General features: G+C 35.1%; 1 protein-coding gene across 1 annotated transcript in view; it reads left to right on the top strand.

Annotated features, from left to right (window-relative positions):
* The window catches only part of LOC111046871 (G protein-coupled receptor kinase 1), a gene marked incomplete in the record, with an annotated part of 180,245 nt that overhangs the window by 132,288 nt on the left and 30,093 nt on the right, over nucleotides 1-17,864 (top strand). The window contains 1 exon segment of the mRNA XM_039436863.1: nucleotides 16,513-16,614. Within this exon segment, the coding sequence (XP_039292797.1) occupies nucleotides 16,513-16,614 (102 nt within the window).

The following is a 17,864-nucleotide window of genomic DNA, read 5'->3' as shown; positions in this document are numbered from 1 at the left end:
GCTCGCTTCACTCGCCCTATTCGTCTAGCCAGGGGCACCGCCCCCTGGACCCCTGACTGGATTGTTTATTAATGGAAATATTGTAAAAGTTTTAATCAATATGAATATTAAAGAGAAAAAAAAACAGAAATTGATAATGTAAAATAATTATAGGTGGATAAGATCAAAATTGATTAATAAAATGAAGTAGGCTGAAAGTAGATCAGGGTTATTAACTTTCAGTAATATACAGCGTATGCAGTGGATAATTGAAATAACATGAGTTTATATAAGTATATATATATATATATATATATATATAATATATATATATATAATTCGTTCTATAACATGGTTTAAAGTTTATATTGGTGGAATGGGTGAGGGATGGTTGTCATGTGATCGTTCTAGGGCCGGACAGTTTCAGTCATTTGTTCCAAAATATGTTTTTTTATCTTAGAGAGAGAGAGAGAGAAGAGAGAGAGAGAGAGAGAGAAAGAGAGAGATAGATGGAAAAAGATAGAGGACAAATAGAAGGGCAAATAAAGGCAAAATACCAAGAGAGAAACACTGAGGAATCAAATACACTTAAAGAGAGAATAAGGCTAAGAGAGACAAACAGCATAAAGAGAGAAAGAGAGAAAATGGCAAACGGAAAAAGAGAAAAAGGAAAAGAGAGAAGAAAAACAGATGAAGGAAAAGAAAGAAGAAAAGTATTCATATCCCCTACAACCTAGTACTAAAACAACACTAGCAATGATTCTGATTGAGAGTGTGTTTAAAAAGAGTGATGTAATTCAATTGCGTGTTGTCCGCTTCTCTCTTCATTTAACCAATGAATATTCGCTCTCAAAGGATGGCTGGGATTCACTTAAAACGGACAGCATTGGAGTAAATGGGGAGAATTGATGTTATTCATAAGGAATGCAGACAGTTGGAAGTGAAAACTTTGTGATAACAGAACTTTGTGGTTTATTCACTTGAAATTTGGCAGTAGCCTCCTTTATAAGTTACATTATCGCTTAGTATTCAACTGATACTGACAAATTGTTGTAGACCGCGTGTACTCTAGTGGTCAGCTTTGAAATTTCCAATTCTGTCTCTCTCTTTCTCTCCATCACTTCTTCTCTATCTCTCTCTCTTTGGTAGAGAGTTAGTGGGGAGGATATTTTTAATATTCTTTCCGAAGAATGGACATTGATATGTCCAAAGCTCCGCCAATTTGTGTAGATGCATAACAATATGATTATCTATAGTTATTATATTACAAATTACTTTTTCATATCATGTACAGTTCAATAATTATTTTCTTAGTCTATATTATGTAAATTCATCTATAATTTTGCTGTATTGTAAGCTATTGTATATAAGTGTATAAGCCAGTATATATTGTAATCTACATAAATAAAGTACTCAATCAATCAATCAATCTCTCCTTCTCTAACACACTCTCCCCCTCTCCCTCTATTCTTCTCTCTCTCTCTCTCTCTCTCTCGCCTCTATGTGTGTGTTTTCGGCTGAAAATCGCTCATGTTTATGGAGAGCAATTGGACACTGAATGTACAGTATTTTATGGAAATTGTTTGAATTGGTGGTCATCATGTTTTGAGTTTGAAAGGCTAATAGTGATGTGGGAGTATGAATTAGAATTGTGCTGTAGGCCGAAGGTGGGTGATATGCATTTCTGGTTCAATTTTATTGAAGTGGAAAATTGTTTATTTGATTCTGAATAAACTTTGTACTATTCATAGGTCTAAATCAGGAACACTAAATTTGGAATACTAAATTTGAGTGATGTGGGAGTCCGAAATAAATTTGTGCTATAGGGAAAATGGGTGATATGCATCTGTGTAGAATGCTATTCAAGTGGGAATTGTTGATTTAATTCTGAACATAAATGTACTTTAGACTATTTATTGGAATGAATCAGGAACACTAAATTTGAGTGATGTGGGAGTATGAATTGAATTGTAATTGTACTGTATCGAGCTAGAAAAGGATAGCGCTATCTGCTTTGTCAAATGATAGACAAGGATAGCAACACTAATGTTGATTAAATACTGCAATTATAACGTGGGCCTCACTATAGAAAGATGATACAAAGATGATGCAAAGATGATACGAAGATTATACAAAGATGATACGAAGATGATGCAAAGATGATACAAATATTATACAAAGATGATACGAAGATAATACAAATATTATACAAAGATGATACGAAGATGATACAAATATTATACAAAGATGATACGAAGATGATACAAAGATGATTGATGAGCGAAGTGAGGTCTAAGATTCAAGTCGACGGTTTGGCATTTCTCTTAATGTTTAAATGTTTGAATGTTTAAATGTTTATATGTTGCGCATTCACGGCGAATCGCGGTAATATATTTTCATGAAATTTAACAGGTATGTTCCTTTTTTAATTACGCGTCGACGTATATACAAGGTTTTTGAAAATTGGCATTTCAAGGATGATATAAAAGGAAAAAGGAGCCTCCTTCTTACGCCAATATTAGAGTAAAAATCAGACTATAGAATAATTATTCATCATAAATCAGCTGACAAGTGATTACACAGATGTGTGGAGAAGCCAGTCTATTGCTGTATTTCCATAAGGTCTATAGTTTCAATCAGGTACTTGTGGATGAGAATACTGCTTGAGGTCCACTGTTTACAGAACTACTAGTACAAATATTATACAAAGATGATGCGAAGATGACAGACAAGGATAGCAACACCAATGTTAATCAAATAGTGTCATTATAACGTGGACCTTACTATAGGAATATGATATGAAGTTGATAAACAAGGATAGAAACACCAATGTTAATCAAATACTGCAATTATTACGTAGACCCCACTATAGTATTAATTTGTATGATTAGGCCACTACCTGTTAATTCGACTATTAGCATAATTCAATATTATATAGTTCAAGTAAATCAAAGATTTTTAAAATCAAATAGAAACTACAATGCATCACATCTTTCTGAAACTACAATGCATCACATCTTTCTCTACCATGATTCCATGATACCATGATGGTTGGTTCCTTATAACCTAGAGAGATTTTCTAAGTGCCTACCATTTGTCTTATAAAGTGGTCCCATATCAATAAGAATATAGAGCATTGGTTCGAATGGGCCATCTTCGAAAATACATTCAAATCATAGATTATCTGCAAGAGACGTTTTCGGGTGCCTTTCAGAAATTTATGACTATAGTTTTTTTGGGTTCTCTTTCTGTTAAGGGGTTCGCGGTTCTTTGTTTGAAGGAGAAGAAGAAAGAATAAGATAGAGAAGTAGAGGAATAAGATGATAGAGAAGAAGGGTGAGAAGAAAAAGAAGAAGGGTGAGAAGAAAAAGAAGAGGAAAATCAGAAATGTGAGAGGAAAAATTAGGAGAAGAAGAATGATTGTGATGGAAAGAGAAAGATTGGTAGAGAAGAAGAAGGGGACAGGAGAAGAAGAAGGCGGGAGGAGGAGAAGAAGAAGAAGAAGAAAAAGATGGAGAACTAGAAGAATAAGATGATAAGAATAAAAGTGTAAGATATAATTATAATAATATCGTGTGACCTGGCTGGCTCAGGTCTGGTGTCAGAGTTTTTCAGGTCGCAACTGATTAATTTCAGGGCCTCTGACATGACCTAACCACTGCTCTATAAGCAGCCGGGACCGACGGCTTAACGTGTCCATCCGAAACACGAGAGTGGCCCGAGATAAATATCTTGCCCGGGCCGGGATTTGAACCCGGGCCTCTGAATCATAAAGCCAGCATCTGATCCACTCGACTACGGCCACTCCAAAGTGTAAAATTAACAGTAAGAAATATAATAACAGGAATAGTAGAAGAAAGAGGGGAAGAAGTAGAATAATAAGAGGAAAACTAGAAGAATAAGGAAAATAAGTAGGAGAATAAGAGGAAAATCGTGAATTTTGAGAAATGAAGGGAAGGAATAAAAGAGGGGAAGTTGGGAACAGAAAATGGAAGGGGAGAAGAAAGAGCATGAGGAGAAAAATAATGATAAAGAAGGAAAAGTAAAAATAGAATGAGAAGATGAAAATGTAGATGGAAGATAAAAAAATGAGTTCAAGGATACAAAAAATGGTCCAAGGATACAAAAAATGGTCCAAAGATACAAAAAATGGTCCAAAGATACAAAAAATGGTCCAAGGATACAAAAAATGGTCCAAGGATACAAAAAATGGTCCAAGGATACAAAAAATGGTCCAAGGATACAAAAAATGGTCCAAAGAAGAAAGAATAAGGATAAGGAAAAGTAAAGATGGAGAAGGAGATAGTTTTCACTAAGAAAAATGGTTGACGAGAGAGGAAAAGCAGAAATATGAAGTATAGGAGAAAGGATGAATGGTGAGAAGACGGAGTAGGAGAAAGGGATAGGGAAGTGAAAACAGGTCGATATATACGGGTAAGGAAGAGGAAAATCAGGAGAGACCGATTAGAAGGATGGACTAGGAGAAGAAAGTTGATCATGTGATGAAAGGGGGGGTGGAAATAAGGAGATAAGAGGAGAAGAAGGAGGAGATATCTACAGTGTTCCACGCACTACTCCATCATCGAGCGAAATTTTTCTGTTTTCAAGAAGACCATTTTAATAAATCAACGGTGTTATTTTTCCATTTTTAAGGAGATGGTTCTCTCACTCTTCACTCTTCTCTTCATAAATTGCGTCATACGCAGATGGTGTGGGAGGAATTATTGTCTCAGAAAAAGAGAGAGTAAGATATCTTAGAGAAAGAGTGAGAGTAGAAGAATAGAGGAAAAAAGAAGAAGAAGGAGAAGAAGAAGAAGAAGAAGATGGAGAAGAAGAAGAAGAAGAAGAAGAAGAAGAAGAAGAAGAAGAAGAAGAAGAAGAATAAGAAGGAGGAGGAGGAGAAGAAGAAGAAGATGGAGAAAAAGAGGAAGAAGAAGAAAAAGAAGAAGAAAAAGATTGAGAAGAAGATGATGGAGATGGAGAAGAAGAAGAATCAGAAGAAGAAGAAGACGATGGAGAAGGAGAAGATGATGGAGAAGAAGGTGAAGATGGAGTTGGAGAAGAAGAAGAATCAGAAGAAGAAGAAGAAGAAGAAGAAGAAAAAGATAGAGAAGAAGAAACCGAAGGAGAAGAGGAAGAAGAATCAGAAGAAGAAGGAGAAGAAGAAGATGATGTAGAAGAAGGTGAAGTTGCAGATGGAGAAGGATTCCCGCGTTAAATGCATTTCAATCTTCAACTTGGTGCCAACCCAACAAAGTCAACTCACTTAATGCCAACCTGACAAAATTATTAATTTAGTTACCAGTTAACAACTGTTTTGAAGAGGTACTCTCTCTAGAATATAGTTCTATATTAACATATGGTATGGACATTTTTCAATTATAATTAAGAGAATAAGAAGAATATACATGCTAAAAGACGAACTGTAAACCCTTAAAACCACCCTTAGAGTTAAAATATTGCCAAAAGATTCCTTAGTGCGCCTCTAAAGGGCCAACTGAACATACCTACCAAATTTGAACGTTTTTGGTCTGGTAGATTTTTAGTTCTGCGAGTGAATGAGTGAGTGAGTGAGTGCCATTTCGCTTTTATATATATAGATAGAAGATAGAAAATCTGCCAATTCTGGTTGCTATTTATTTCTTTACTACAGATGACAAGAAAAAGGAAATATCAATTTTAGAAGGGTGTTAGTGATGTACTTTATTGTAAGAATTAAGAATATATTTTGAAATCAATACCAAATTATATAATCTTCCCTTTTTATGTTCAATTTCCATCTACCTAGCTGCTAAAAAATGTACTTTATTTCACTTATTTTCACCTCTCTTCATTCCTCTCTATGTATCTCTTTCTCATTCTCTAGTTCACTCAGTATCTCTTTGTGGATCCAAATATATCATCCATGTTTATTTGAACTAAAATACAATTATTGAATGTGAGAAACTAACCCTATCTTGAACTATGTCATCACCTAAATCTTGAAGAGAAATAGCCCAAGGATTGCCTTAGTATTTTATCTACCAATGTTATTACATCAGTATCATTTGTATCGTAGACTAGTAGTTCTGTGAACAGTAGACCTCACGCAGTATTCTCATACACAAGTACCTGATTGAAACTATAGACCTTATTGAAATACAGCAATAGACTGGCTTCTCCACACATCTGTGTAATCACTTGTCAGCTGATTTATGATGAATAATTCTATAGTCTGATGTTTACTCTAATATTGGCGTATGAAGGAGGCTCCTTTTTCCTTTTATATTATTCTTGAAATGCAAAATTTCCAAAAACCTTGTATATACGTCGTCGCGCAATTAAAAAAGAACATACCTGTCTAATTTCATGAAAATCTATTACCGCGTTTCGCCGTAAATGTGCAACATATAACATATAAACATTAAGAGAAATGCCAAACCGTCGACTTGAATCTTAGACCTCACTTCGCTCGGTCCATAAATAGAAATAAAAAATAATATCACTTTACTCAAATAAATTTAAGAGAGGAATAATCTAACTACGCTCATCTACAAGAACCTCGTAACACATTTTGTTCTTCTCAATCTTTCTCTCTCAAACATCTTTATATTTTCCAATCTTTCTCTTTCCATCACAATCTTTTTCTTTCACCTAGTTTCTATCCCTGATTCTCTGTAGCCCATTCCCTCTCTCTTTCGAGGGAACAACAGGCAGGCGACTAAATTGTTTAGGGACGTCTGAGGTCCCAGACGCATTTTCTACATCAGCGTCAGCTTTGATCTAATTCTTCATTTTGTTCTTAACTCAAATTGACTCAATGTCTGTCTCTCATTGTTGCTGTCTGTTCAGGTTATTAAATCGGTGGAACATCCTTGTTCATTTTTCTAGAAGACTCTTGATGAAATAATATTCATTTATTTATTTATACATTGATAGATAGATACATTCTCAACTGTGAATGATTGGCAACAGGCTTAAAGCCCAAAACTATTCCTTTCCCAAACTTAGATAGAAATTGTCCACATATATGTGAATTGCTATTATTACATTGAATTATCTTAGTTTCATTCGTATAGCATAGCTGAAACTAATTCTTCTTCTTCTTCTTCTTTTTCTTCTCCTTTTTTCTGCTCCTCCTGTTCTCTTCTCCTCCTCCTCCTCATCCTCCTCATCCTCCATTATTTTCTTATTCTTCTCCTCCTCCTCCTCCTACTCCTCCTATTTTCCATCACCCTTCCACCCCCATCCATCATCACATCATCAAAACTCGTTCTGCAAAAAACTCACGCTCGAGAAAATCCATTTACTCAATTTTCCTCAATCATCTATCCGAATAATTGCTTTTCAAACCTTCCCTCTCCACTCTCTCACTCACTGTCTCTCACTCCCTTACACACACACACACACACACACTCAATTCCTCTCACATACTCTTCCTGTCACTTTCCCTTCATCTCAAGTTTTTTCAACTCTCTCGCTCTCCTCTCTCTCTCTCTCTCTTACACTCCACCTCAGTCACCAGGGTTTCAACTTTCTCTCTATGTATCTCTTTCTCATTCTCTAGTTCACTCAGCATCTCTTTGTGGAACCAAATATATCATCCATGTTTATTTGAACTAAAATACAATTATTATTGTACTAGCCGTCAGGCTCTCTTCGCTCGACATATCCGTCTAGCCAGGGGGCTCCGCCCCCTGGACCCCCGACTGGATCGTCCAAGAGTGAGATCAGCAGGCTCGCTTTGCTCGCCTGCATTTTTCATTTGAGCACTTTTATCATATGTTAGGACGATCCAGTCGGGGTCTAGACTAAACGTCTGGCTAAACGGATATGGCGAGCGAAGCGAGCCTGACGGCTAGTAATATAATATTCCCAGGAATAGCTCTGATTGTAGCTGAGGTAGCAGTGCCCAATCAATTTTCCCGCGTTAAATGCATTTCAATCTTCAACTTGGTGCCAACCCAACAAAGTCAACTCAACTTAATGCCAACCTGACAAAATTATTAATTTAGTTACCAGTTAACAACTGTTTTGAAGAGGTACTCTCTCTAGAATATAGTTCTATATTAACATATGGTATGGACATTTTTCAATTATAATTAAGAGAATAAGAAGAATATACATGCTAAAAGACGAACTGTAAACCCTTAAAAACCACCCTTAGAGTTAAAATATTGCCAAAAGATTCCTTAGTGCGCCTCTAAAGGGCCAACTGAACATACCTACCAAATTTGAACGTTTTTGGTCTGGTAGATTTTTAGTTCTGCGAGTGAATGAGTGAGTGAGTGAGTGCCATTTCGCTTTTATATATATAGATAGAAGATAGAAAATCTGCCAATTCTGGTTGCTATTTATTTCTTTACTACAGATGACAAGAAAAAGGAAATATCAATTTTAGAAGGGGGTTAGGTGATGTACTTTATTGTAAGAATTAAGAATATATTTTGAAATCAATACCAAATTATATAATCTTCCCTTTTTATTATGTTCAATTTCCATCTACCTAGTTGCTGAAAATGCACTTTATTTCACTTATTTCCACCTCTCTTTATTTCTCTTCATGTATCTCTTTCTCATTCTCTAGTTCACTTAGCATCCCTTTGTGGATCCAAATATATCATCCATGTTTATTTGAACTAAAATACAATTATTGAATGTGAGAAACTAACCTTATCTTAAACTATGTCATCACCTAAATTTCGAAGAGAAATAGCCCAAGGATTGCCTTAGTATTTTATCTACCAATGTTATTACATCAGTGTCATTTGTATCGTAGACTAGTAGTTCTGTGAACAGTAGACCTCACGCAGTATTCTCATACACAAGTACCTGATTGAAACTATAGACCTTATTGAAATACAGCAATAGACTGGCTTCTCCACACATCTGTGTAATCACTTGTCAGCTGATTTATGATGAATAATTCTATAGTCTGATGTTTACTCTAATATTGGTGTATGAAGGAGACTCCTATTTCCTTTTATATTATTCTTGAAATGCAAAATTTCCAAAAACCTTGTATATACGTCGTCGCGCAATTAAAAAAGGAACATACCTGTCTAATTTCATGAAAATCTATTACCGCGTTTCGCCGTAAATGTGCAACATATAAACATATAAACATTAAGAGAAATGCCAAACCGTCGACTTGAATCTTAGACCTCACTTCGCTCGGTCCATAAATAGAAATAGAAAATAATATCACTTTACTCAAATAAATTTAAGAGAGGAATAATCTAACTACGCTCATCTACAAGAACCTCGTAACACATTTTGTTCTTCTCAATCTTTCTCTCTCAAACATCTTTATATTTTCCAATCTTTCTCTTTCCATCACAATCTTTTTCTTTCTATCCCTGATTCTCTGTAGCCCATTCCCTCTCTCTTTCGAGGGAACAACAGGCAGGCGACTAAATTGTTTAGGGACGTCTGAGGTCCCAGACGCATTTTCTACATCAGCGTCAGCTTTGATCTAATTCTTCATTTTGTTCTTAACTCAAATTGACTCAATGTCTGTCTCTCATTGTTGCTGTCTGTTCAGGTTATTAAATCGGTGGAACATCCTTGTTCATTTTTCTAGAAGACTCTTGATGAAATAATATTCATTTATTTATTTATACATTGATAGATAGATACATTCTCAACTATGAATGATTGGCAACAGGCTTAAAGCCCAAAACTATTCCTTTCCCAAACTTAGATAGAAATTGTCCACATATATGTGAATTGCTATTATTACATTGAATTATCTTAGTTTCATTCGTATAGCATAGCTGAAACTAATTCTTCTTCTTCTTCTTCTTTTTCTTCTCCTTTTTTCTGCTCCTCCTGTTCTCTTCTCCTCCTCCTCATCCTCCTCATCCTCCTCATCCTCCATTATTTTCTTATTCTTCTCCTCCTCCTCCTCCTCCTCCTACTCCTCCTATTTTCCATCACCCTTCCACACCCCATCCATCATCACATCATCAAAACTCGTTCTGCAAAAAACTCACGCTCGAGAAAATCCATTTACTCAATTTTCCTCAATCATCTATCCGAATAATTGCTTTTCAAACCTTCCCTCTCCACTCTCTCACTCACTGTCTCTCACTCTCTTACACACACACACACACACACACTCAATTCCTCTCACATACTCTTCCTGTCACTTTCCCTTCATCTCAAGTTTTTTCAACTCTCTCGCTCTCTCTCTTACACTCCACCTCAGTCATCAGGGTTTTCAACTCTCTCTCTATTTCTCTTTATCTCTCTATGTCCCCCTCCCCTCCTGCTGGATCGATTTTTGGATGAGATAAGGGGGATGAAAGGATAAATATGTTGTCACTTGTACGAATATCACAATCCCCCTGCGCTTGTAATGTTATTATTTATCATTTTTGTCTCATCTTTCCTCGTAAGTGGTCTCCTGTGAATTCTCTCCCTGACGTTTTTATCACAATTTATGGCAATCACAGTCCAACAAGAAATTATATTGAATTGAATACAGTAGTGGATTTGTAAAGTTTCTACTCGAAAATTGTCTACTTAGGGCCGTTTGCACAGTCACAGTTTAAACTAAATTTCATTTTAAACTGGATTAAATCCGTATCAAGTCTAGTTTGTTATAATGTGTTTCATTTTGAGTTTAAGCCACCAGCTGATTTTATCGAGTTTAAGCTTTGACTGTGCAAACGGCCCTTACACATTCAAGCTTGATATGTTCAGTAGATCTAGGTCCAGTTACTGAGCTCGGGATTTATACAAGTTGTAGACTTTAAACAGCTGGAGTCAGAAAACAGCTGGCTTTCCAATACAGAGCGTGGTCGAAGTAAATAGTTTCAACAAAATAATTGACCGAGCGAAGTGAGGTCTAAGATTCAAGTCGACGGTTTGGCATTTCTCTTAATGTTTAAATGTTTATATGTTGCGCATTTACGGCGAAACGGGGTAATAGATTTTCATAAAATTTGACAGGTATGTTTCTTTTTAAATTGAGCGTCGACGTATATACAAGGTTTTTGGAAATTTTGCATTTTAAGGATAATATAAAAGGAAAAAGGAGCCTCATTCATACGCCAATATTAGAGTAAAAATCAGACTATAGAATAATTCATCATAAAGCTGACAAGTGATTACACAGATGTGTGGAGAAGCCAGTCTATTGCTGTATTTCCATAAGGTCTAAAGTTTCAATCAGGTACTTGTGGATGAGAATACTGCGTGAGGTATACTGTTCACAGAACTGCTAGTCTTTATTTTCTCATTTCTATGTTAATTGGAAAAGGTTTTTCTTGGCAAAATGAAACATTCCTGAATATTTCAAAGTAGCTGAAACTTTACACTATTTTCTCTTTATTTTATTTTGTTTTCAATTCTCTAGCTTCTCGAAATGTAATTTAAACGTGAACTGCAACTACGCCCTGTTTTGGAAAGCCAGCTGTTTTCTGACTCCAGCTATTCAAAGTCTAGAACTTAGATAAATTCCGAACTCGGAAACCAGCCCTTAGTGCGTTTTCTTTTATTGAGGATTAACAGGTAACCCGCACCCCGCAATAGTCTAATTTAGAACTTACCAAACTGAAAACATGACGTACTGAAAACTTGAAAAATGTAAAATAGGCCTATGAACAACACTAGGAAAATATTCTAAAACACCATGACCCGGTTGCCTGAATTTTGTTCTACAGGCCCAAATTATTTTAATAATTTATTTTACAGGCCTATGTAGCCTTCTGAATTCAGATCATGATTAATTACCTCGAAGGTTTCTCTGAGAAGGCTTCTCTGATTGGTTCTCGTAGCATTTAATCGGGATTAAAAATTAACAAGCTTTTGAGCAACTGGGTGTAAATCTTGTAATTTTTTCCCATAGATATGAAAGTCTGAAAAGATGAATTTCATGAAAATATTCCAAACAACATCTCACATCCAATGAAAAAAGCTGTAACATAATGCTGGTGACAGTTGTATAGCCCGACATAATGTGGGCAAGCTGAAACAATAGACCAGTGCAGATCTGTGGCTGGCATTCTGTTATGATTAAACTCAAGCGGCGAGGAAAAATACAAGTACTTGTTGATCCTCCTACACACTGGTTACCAGACTACATTATATTCCATCGTAATTCAATCAGACAGTCAATGAGATAATTGTAACTGTTCTTGTAATAATTACTAGATTATATTATATTTATTGAATACTAGCTTACCCGGCGAACTTCGTACCGCCAAAAAGTCAGTGTATCTCATGTCACACTTGGTGAATCATGAAATTTATCTGACAATCAATATTTTCATCTGCATATTATCAATACGGACTTCCTATGTGCTTAGTCATGCAGCATTTATTATTCCGAAAACATATTCTTCTCAATCAATTGGTAGTAAAATCTATCAGTTAATTGTTGAATTAAAAAAATATATATAGGTGAAATGAGTGTTTCAAATATGAATTTTATGTTTTCATAGTTGTTGACTGTCAATAGCTGGTCCAGGAAATAATGCGATGTACAATGAATTACCCAGAATCCCATATTCTTTTCATCTTCCATTTTAGGATGAATATAAGCTTAGATAAATTCAATCAGTTTTAATACCAGTACACAATTTATTATCACAGGGAGACGTGTTTATTACAGCTGGTAACTTTAGATGCTAAATCATTGTGATGTGATTAATACAATATGATCTTGAATCATGATCATCTTTCCGTTCTTCCGTAGCCGCTCATCAGAAAATTTCGAAAACATAGGTCTGTAAAATGGATTAATAAATAATTATTATTAGCCCCCCTATAAAAATTTCTGGTCAGAAACCATCCCCAATATTGACACAACATATTTCCAAAGTTTCATGCCGTTCTGTCAAGTAGTTTTCAAGTCTATAGGGAACAAACAAACATACAAACTAACACACATTCATTTTTACTTTCCTTGCCCTATTACCTTAGGTAAGGAAAGTATTGCTTTCCAAAAAAATTTAAGGTACCCTAATTATTTCATGTTTTCTATACGTTTCAAGGTCCCCTGAGTCCAAAACATGATTTTTGGGTGTTGGTCTGTGTGGGTGTGTGTGAGTCTGTGAACACGATAACTCCATTCCTAATTAACCAATCGACTTGAAATTTTAAACTTAAGGTCCTTATACCATGAGGATCCGACAATAAGAAATTCAATAAAGTTCAATTCGAAATGGCGGAAAAAATGGTGGATAATGACTAAAAAACCATTTTTCACGGTTTTCTCGAAAACGGCTCTAACGATTTTCTTCAAATTTATACCATGGATAGCTATTTATAAGCCCTATCAACTGACATGAGTCTCATTTCTGGGAAAATTGCAGGAGCTCCTTAATATTCTTGAGGAAAATGGCGGATTATCACTAAAAAATCCATGTTTTTCACGGTTTTCTCGAAAACGGCTCTAACGATTTTCTTCAAATTTATACCATGGATAGCTATTTATAAGCCCTATCAACTGACATGAGTCTCATTTCTGGGAAAATTGCAGGAGCTCCTTAATATTCTTGAGGAAAATGGCGGATTATCACTAAAAAATCCATGTTTTTCACGGTTTTCTCGAAAACGGCTCTAACGATTTTCTTCAAATTTATACCATGGATAGCTATTTATAAGCCTATCAACTGACATGAGTCTCATTTCTGGGAAAATTGCAGGAGCTCCTTAATATTCTTGAGGAAAATGGCGGATTATCACTAAAAAATCCATGTTTTTCACGGTTTTCTCGAAAACGGCTCTAACGATTTTCTTCAAATTTATACCATGGATAGCTATTTATAAGCCCTATCAACTGACATGAGTCTCATTTCTGGGAAAATTGCAGGAGCTCCTTAATATTCTTGAGGAAAATGGCGGATTATCACTAAAAAATCCATGTTTTTCACGGTTTTCTCGAAAACGGCTCTAACGATTTTCTTCAAATTTATACCATGGATAGCTATTTATAAGCCCTATCAACTGACATGAGTCTCATTTCTGGGAAAATTGCAGGAGCTCCTTAATATTCTTGAGGAAAATGGCGGATTATCACTAAAAAATCCATGTTTTTCACGGTTTTCTCGAAAACGGCTCTAACGATTTTCTTCAAATTTATACCATGGATAGCTATTTATAAGCCCTATCAACTGACATGAGTCTCATTTCTGGGAAAATTGCAGGAGCTCCTTAATATTCTTGAGGAAAATGGCGGATTATCACTAAAAAATCCATGTTTTTCACGGTTTTCTCGAAAACGGCTCTAACGATTTTCTTCAAATTTATACCATGGATAGCTATTTATAAGCCCTATCAACTGACATGAGTCTCATTTCTGGGAAAATTGCAGGAGCTCCTTAATATTCTTGAGGAAAATGGCGGATTATCACTAAAAAATCCATGTTTTTCACGGTTTTCTCGAAAACGGCTCTAACGATTTTCTTCAAATTTATACCATGGATAGCTATTTATAAGCCCTATCAACTGACATGAGTCTCATTTCTGGGAAAATTGCAGGAGCTCCTTAATATTCTTGAGGAAAATGGCGGATTATCACTAAAAAATCCATGTTTTTCACGGTTTTCTCGAAAACGGCTCTAACGATTTTCTTCAAATTTATACCATGGATAGCTATTATAAGCCCTATCAACTGACATGAGTCTCATTTCTGGGAAAATTGCAGGAGCTCCTTAATATTCTTGAGGAAAATGGCGGATTATCACTAAAAAATCCATGTTTTTCACGTTTTCTCGAAAACGGCTCTAACGATTTTCTTCAAATTTATACCATGGATAGCTATTTATAAGCCTATCAACTGACATGAGTCTCATTTCTGGGAAAATTGCAGGAGCTCCTTAATATTCTTGAGGAAAATGGCGGATTATCACTAAAAAATCCATGTTTTTCACGGTTTTCTCGAAAACGGCTCTAACGATTTTCTTCAAATTTATACCATGGATAGCTATTTATAAGCCCTATCAACTGACATGAGTCTCATTTCTGGGAAAATTGCAGGAGCTCCTTAATATTCTTGAGGAAAATGGCGGATTATCACTAAAAAATCCATGTTTTTCACGGTTTTCTCGAAAACGGCTCTAACGATTTTCTTCAAATTTATACCATGGATAGCTATTTATAAGCCCTATCAACTGACATGAGTCTCATTTCTGGGAAAATTGCAGGAGCTCCTTAATATTCTTGAGGAAAATGGCGGATTATCACTAAAAAATCCATGTTTTTCACGGTTTTCTCGAAAACGGCTCTAACGATTTTCTTCAAATTTATACCATGGATAGCTATTTATAAGCCCTATCAACTGACATGAGTCTCATTTATGGGAAAATTGCAGTAGCTCCGTAATATTCTTGAGAAAAATGGCGGATAAATTACTAAAAAACCATGTTTTTCACGATTTTCTCAAAAATGACTTGACCGATTTTTTTCAAATTCATATCCTGTATAGTTATATATCAGCTCTATTAACTAGCATGAGTCTCCTCCCTGAGAAACCTACAGGGGGTCCACCTCATCCTTGAGAAATTTACTTTGTAACCTCCTTCTCGTGCTTGAGGTAGGTGGGTAGAGCAGTTTATTCAAAAGAACACACATCGATATCTTATTTGTAGGACAGCTGTTTTGACAACTTTTAAAAAATCTTCAAATTTAATAATTCAAACAAAGGAAAATGTACTCTGAAAACAATAACAATAGTATAATCGTAGTTTTAATAAAATTATTTAGCCGCCAATCGGCATAATGTTATTCCCCTAGATTATCCTCGTTTAAGAATGAGGCTTATAGATCAATGAGCAAGGAAAGTTGTGTGAGTGTACCACACCAGATTTATATATATATATATATATATATATATAGATTTTCTATAGTATGACCTCAACCACTGTACCAGAATCTTGTTGGATGGTATATACGGATTTCATCGGTGGTAGTAAGTAATAAGGGTTATATTATATGAGATAAGTGAGTAATAGAAGTAAGTGAGTAAGTACCGGGAGTGTGGTGGGAGGGGGAAGGGGTTGATAAGCCCCTCACGAGACTTACTTGGAACAAAGCAGTTCTACCCTACTTAGAAACTGAGAACAGAACTTAGCCGCGCCAACGTCTTATCATTGGCTGGCAGATGATGCAAGTGATAGATAGTGGATTAACCAAGGAAAGAGGAAAGGGGAAGGAGAAGGAAGAGAGAGAGAATGAGAGAGAGAGAGAGATTCAGATTTAGATTTTTTTATTCATTTGTTTAACAAAACAGAATTTAACATACGTTCTAGAGTTGAAAATAACTAGTAGTTCTGTGAACAGTAGACCTCACGCAGTATTCTCATCCACAAGGACCTGATTGAAACTATAGACCTTATGGAAATACAGCAATAGACTGGCTTCTCCACACATCTGTGTAATCACTTGTCAGCTGATTTATGATGAATAATTCTATAGTCTGATTTTACTCTAATATTGGCGTATGCAGGAGGCTCCTTTTTCCTTTTATATTATCCTTGAAATGCAAAATTTCCAAAAACCTTGTATTTGCTTTTCTAACTCGAATTTTCTTTTCCTTTGTTACAGATTAAAAACTATGAAAAATGTGAATGTCCCGAGGAAAGGCGGAAAATGGCGAGAGAAATTTATGATAATTTTATCATGAAAGAGCTCCTCGCGCATGCCCACGTAAGTATCATATTACACGTATGTCATATCAAATTCAATAAAATAATAATATATTTTTCCTGTAATGTAAAGTAAATAATTTCGATAAAAAAGTAAAAGTAAATTCGTATTGCTTCTGTTGATGGGGAGTCACTTGCGAGAAGTTCCCACCTCGCCTGAATATATATCATTTGAGCCGTCAATGGGCCTTACAAGTGGTATTATACTTCAGCCGGGACCAACAGTTCAACTATGTTTTTGATTATCACATAGAGAAAAGATAGCATAAGAAGGTATCCCATAAAACACTTAACTCACATGGGCTACTTTTCAAGAAATTAATAAAAACAATATAAAAATCTGTAGTACCCTTTATTTAAAAAAATAACTTAAAAATAAAAATAACTTATAAATAACTAATAATAATAAAATAAATATAAATAAATATAATAATAATAAAATAAATATAATAAAATAAATAATAAAATAAATAATAAAATAAATAATAAAATAAATAATAAAATAAATAATAAATAATATAAATAAGCCCTATCAACTGACATGAGTCTCATTTATGGGAAAATTGCAGTAGCTCCGTAATATTCTTGAGAAAAATGGCGGATAAATTACTAAAAAACCATGTTTTTCACGATTTTCTCAAAAATGACTTGACCGATTTTTTTCAAATTCATATCCTGTATAGTTATATATCAGCTCTATTAACTAGCATGAGTCTCCTCCTGAGAAACCTACAGGGGGTCCACCTCATCCTTGAGAAATTTACTTTGTAACCTCCTTCTCGTGCTTGAGGTAGGTGGGTAGAGCAGTTTATTCAAAAGAACACACATCGATATCTTATTTGTAGGACAGCTGTTTTGACAACTTTTAAAAAATCTTCAAATTTAATAATTCAAACAAAGGAAAATGTACTCTGAAAACAATAACAATAGTATAATCGTAGTTTTAATAAAATTATTTAGCCGCCAATCGGCATAATGTTATTCCCCTAGATTATCCTCGTTTAAGAATGAGGCTTATAGATCAATGAGCAAGGAAAGTTGTGTGAGTGTACCACACCAGATTTATATATATATATATATATATATATATAGATTTTCTATAGTATGACCTCAACCACTGTACCAGAATCTTGTTGGATGGTATATACGGATTTCATTCGGTGGTAGTAAGTAATAAGGGTTATATTATATGAGATAAGTGAGTAATAGAAGTAAGTGAGTAAGTACCGGGAGTGTGGTGGGAGGGGGAAG

This window comes from Nilaparvata lugens, chromosome 10 (assembly GCF_014356525.2).
Source record: "Nilaparvata lugens isolate BPH chromosome 10, ASM1435652v1, whole genome shotgun sequence".
Classification (NCBI taxonomy): Eukaryota; Metazoa; Arthropoda; class Insecta; order Hemiptera; family Delphacidae; genus Nilaparvata; species Nilaparvata lugens.
This window is presented reverse-complemented; position numbering and strand designations above follow the sequence as displayed.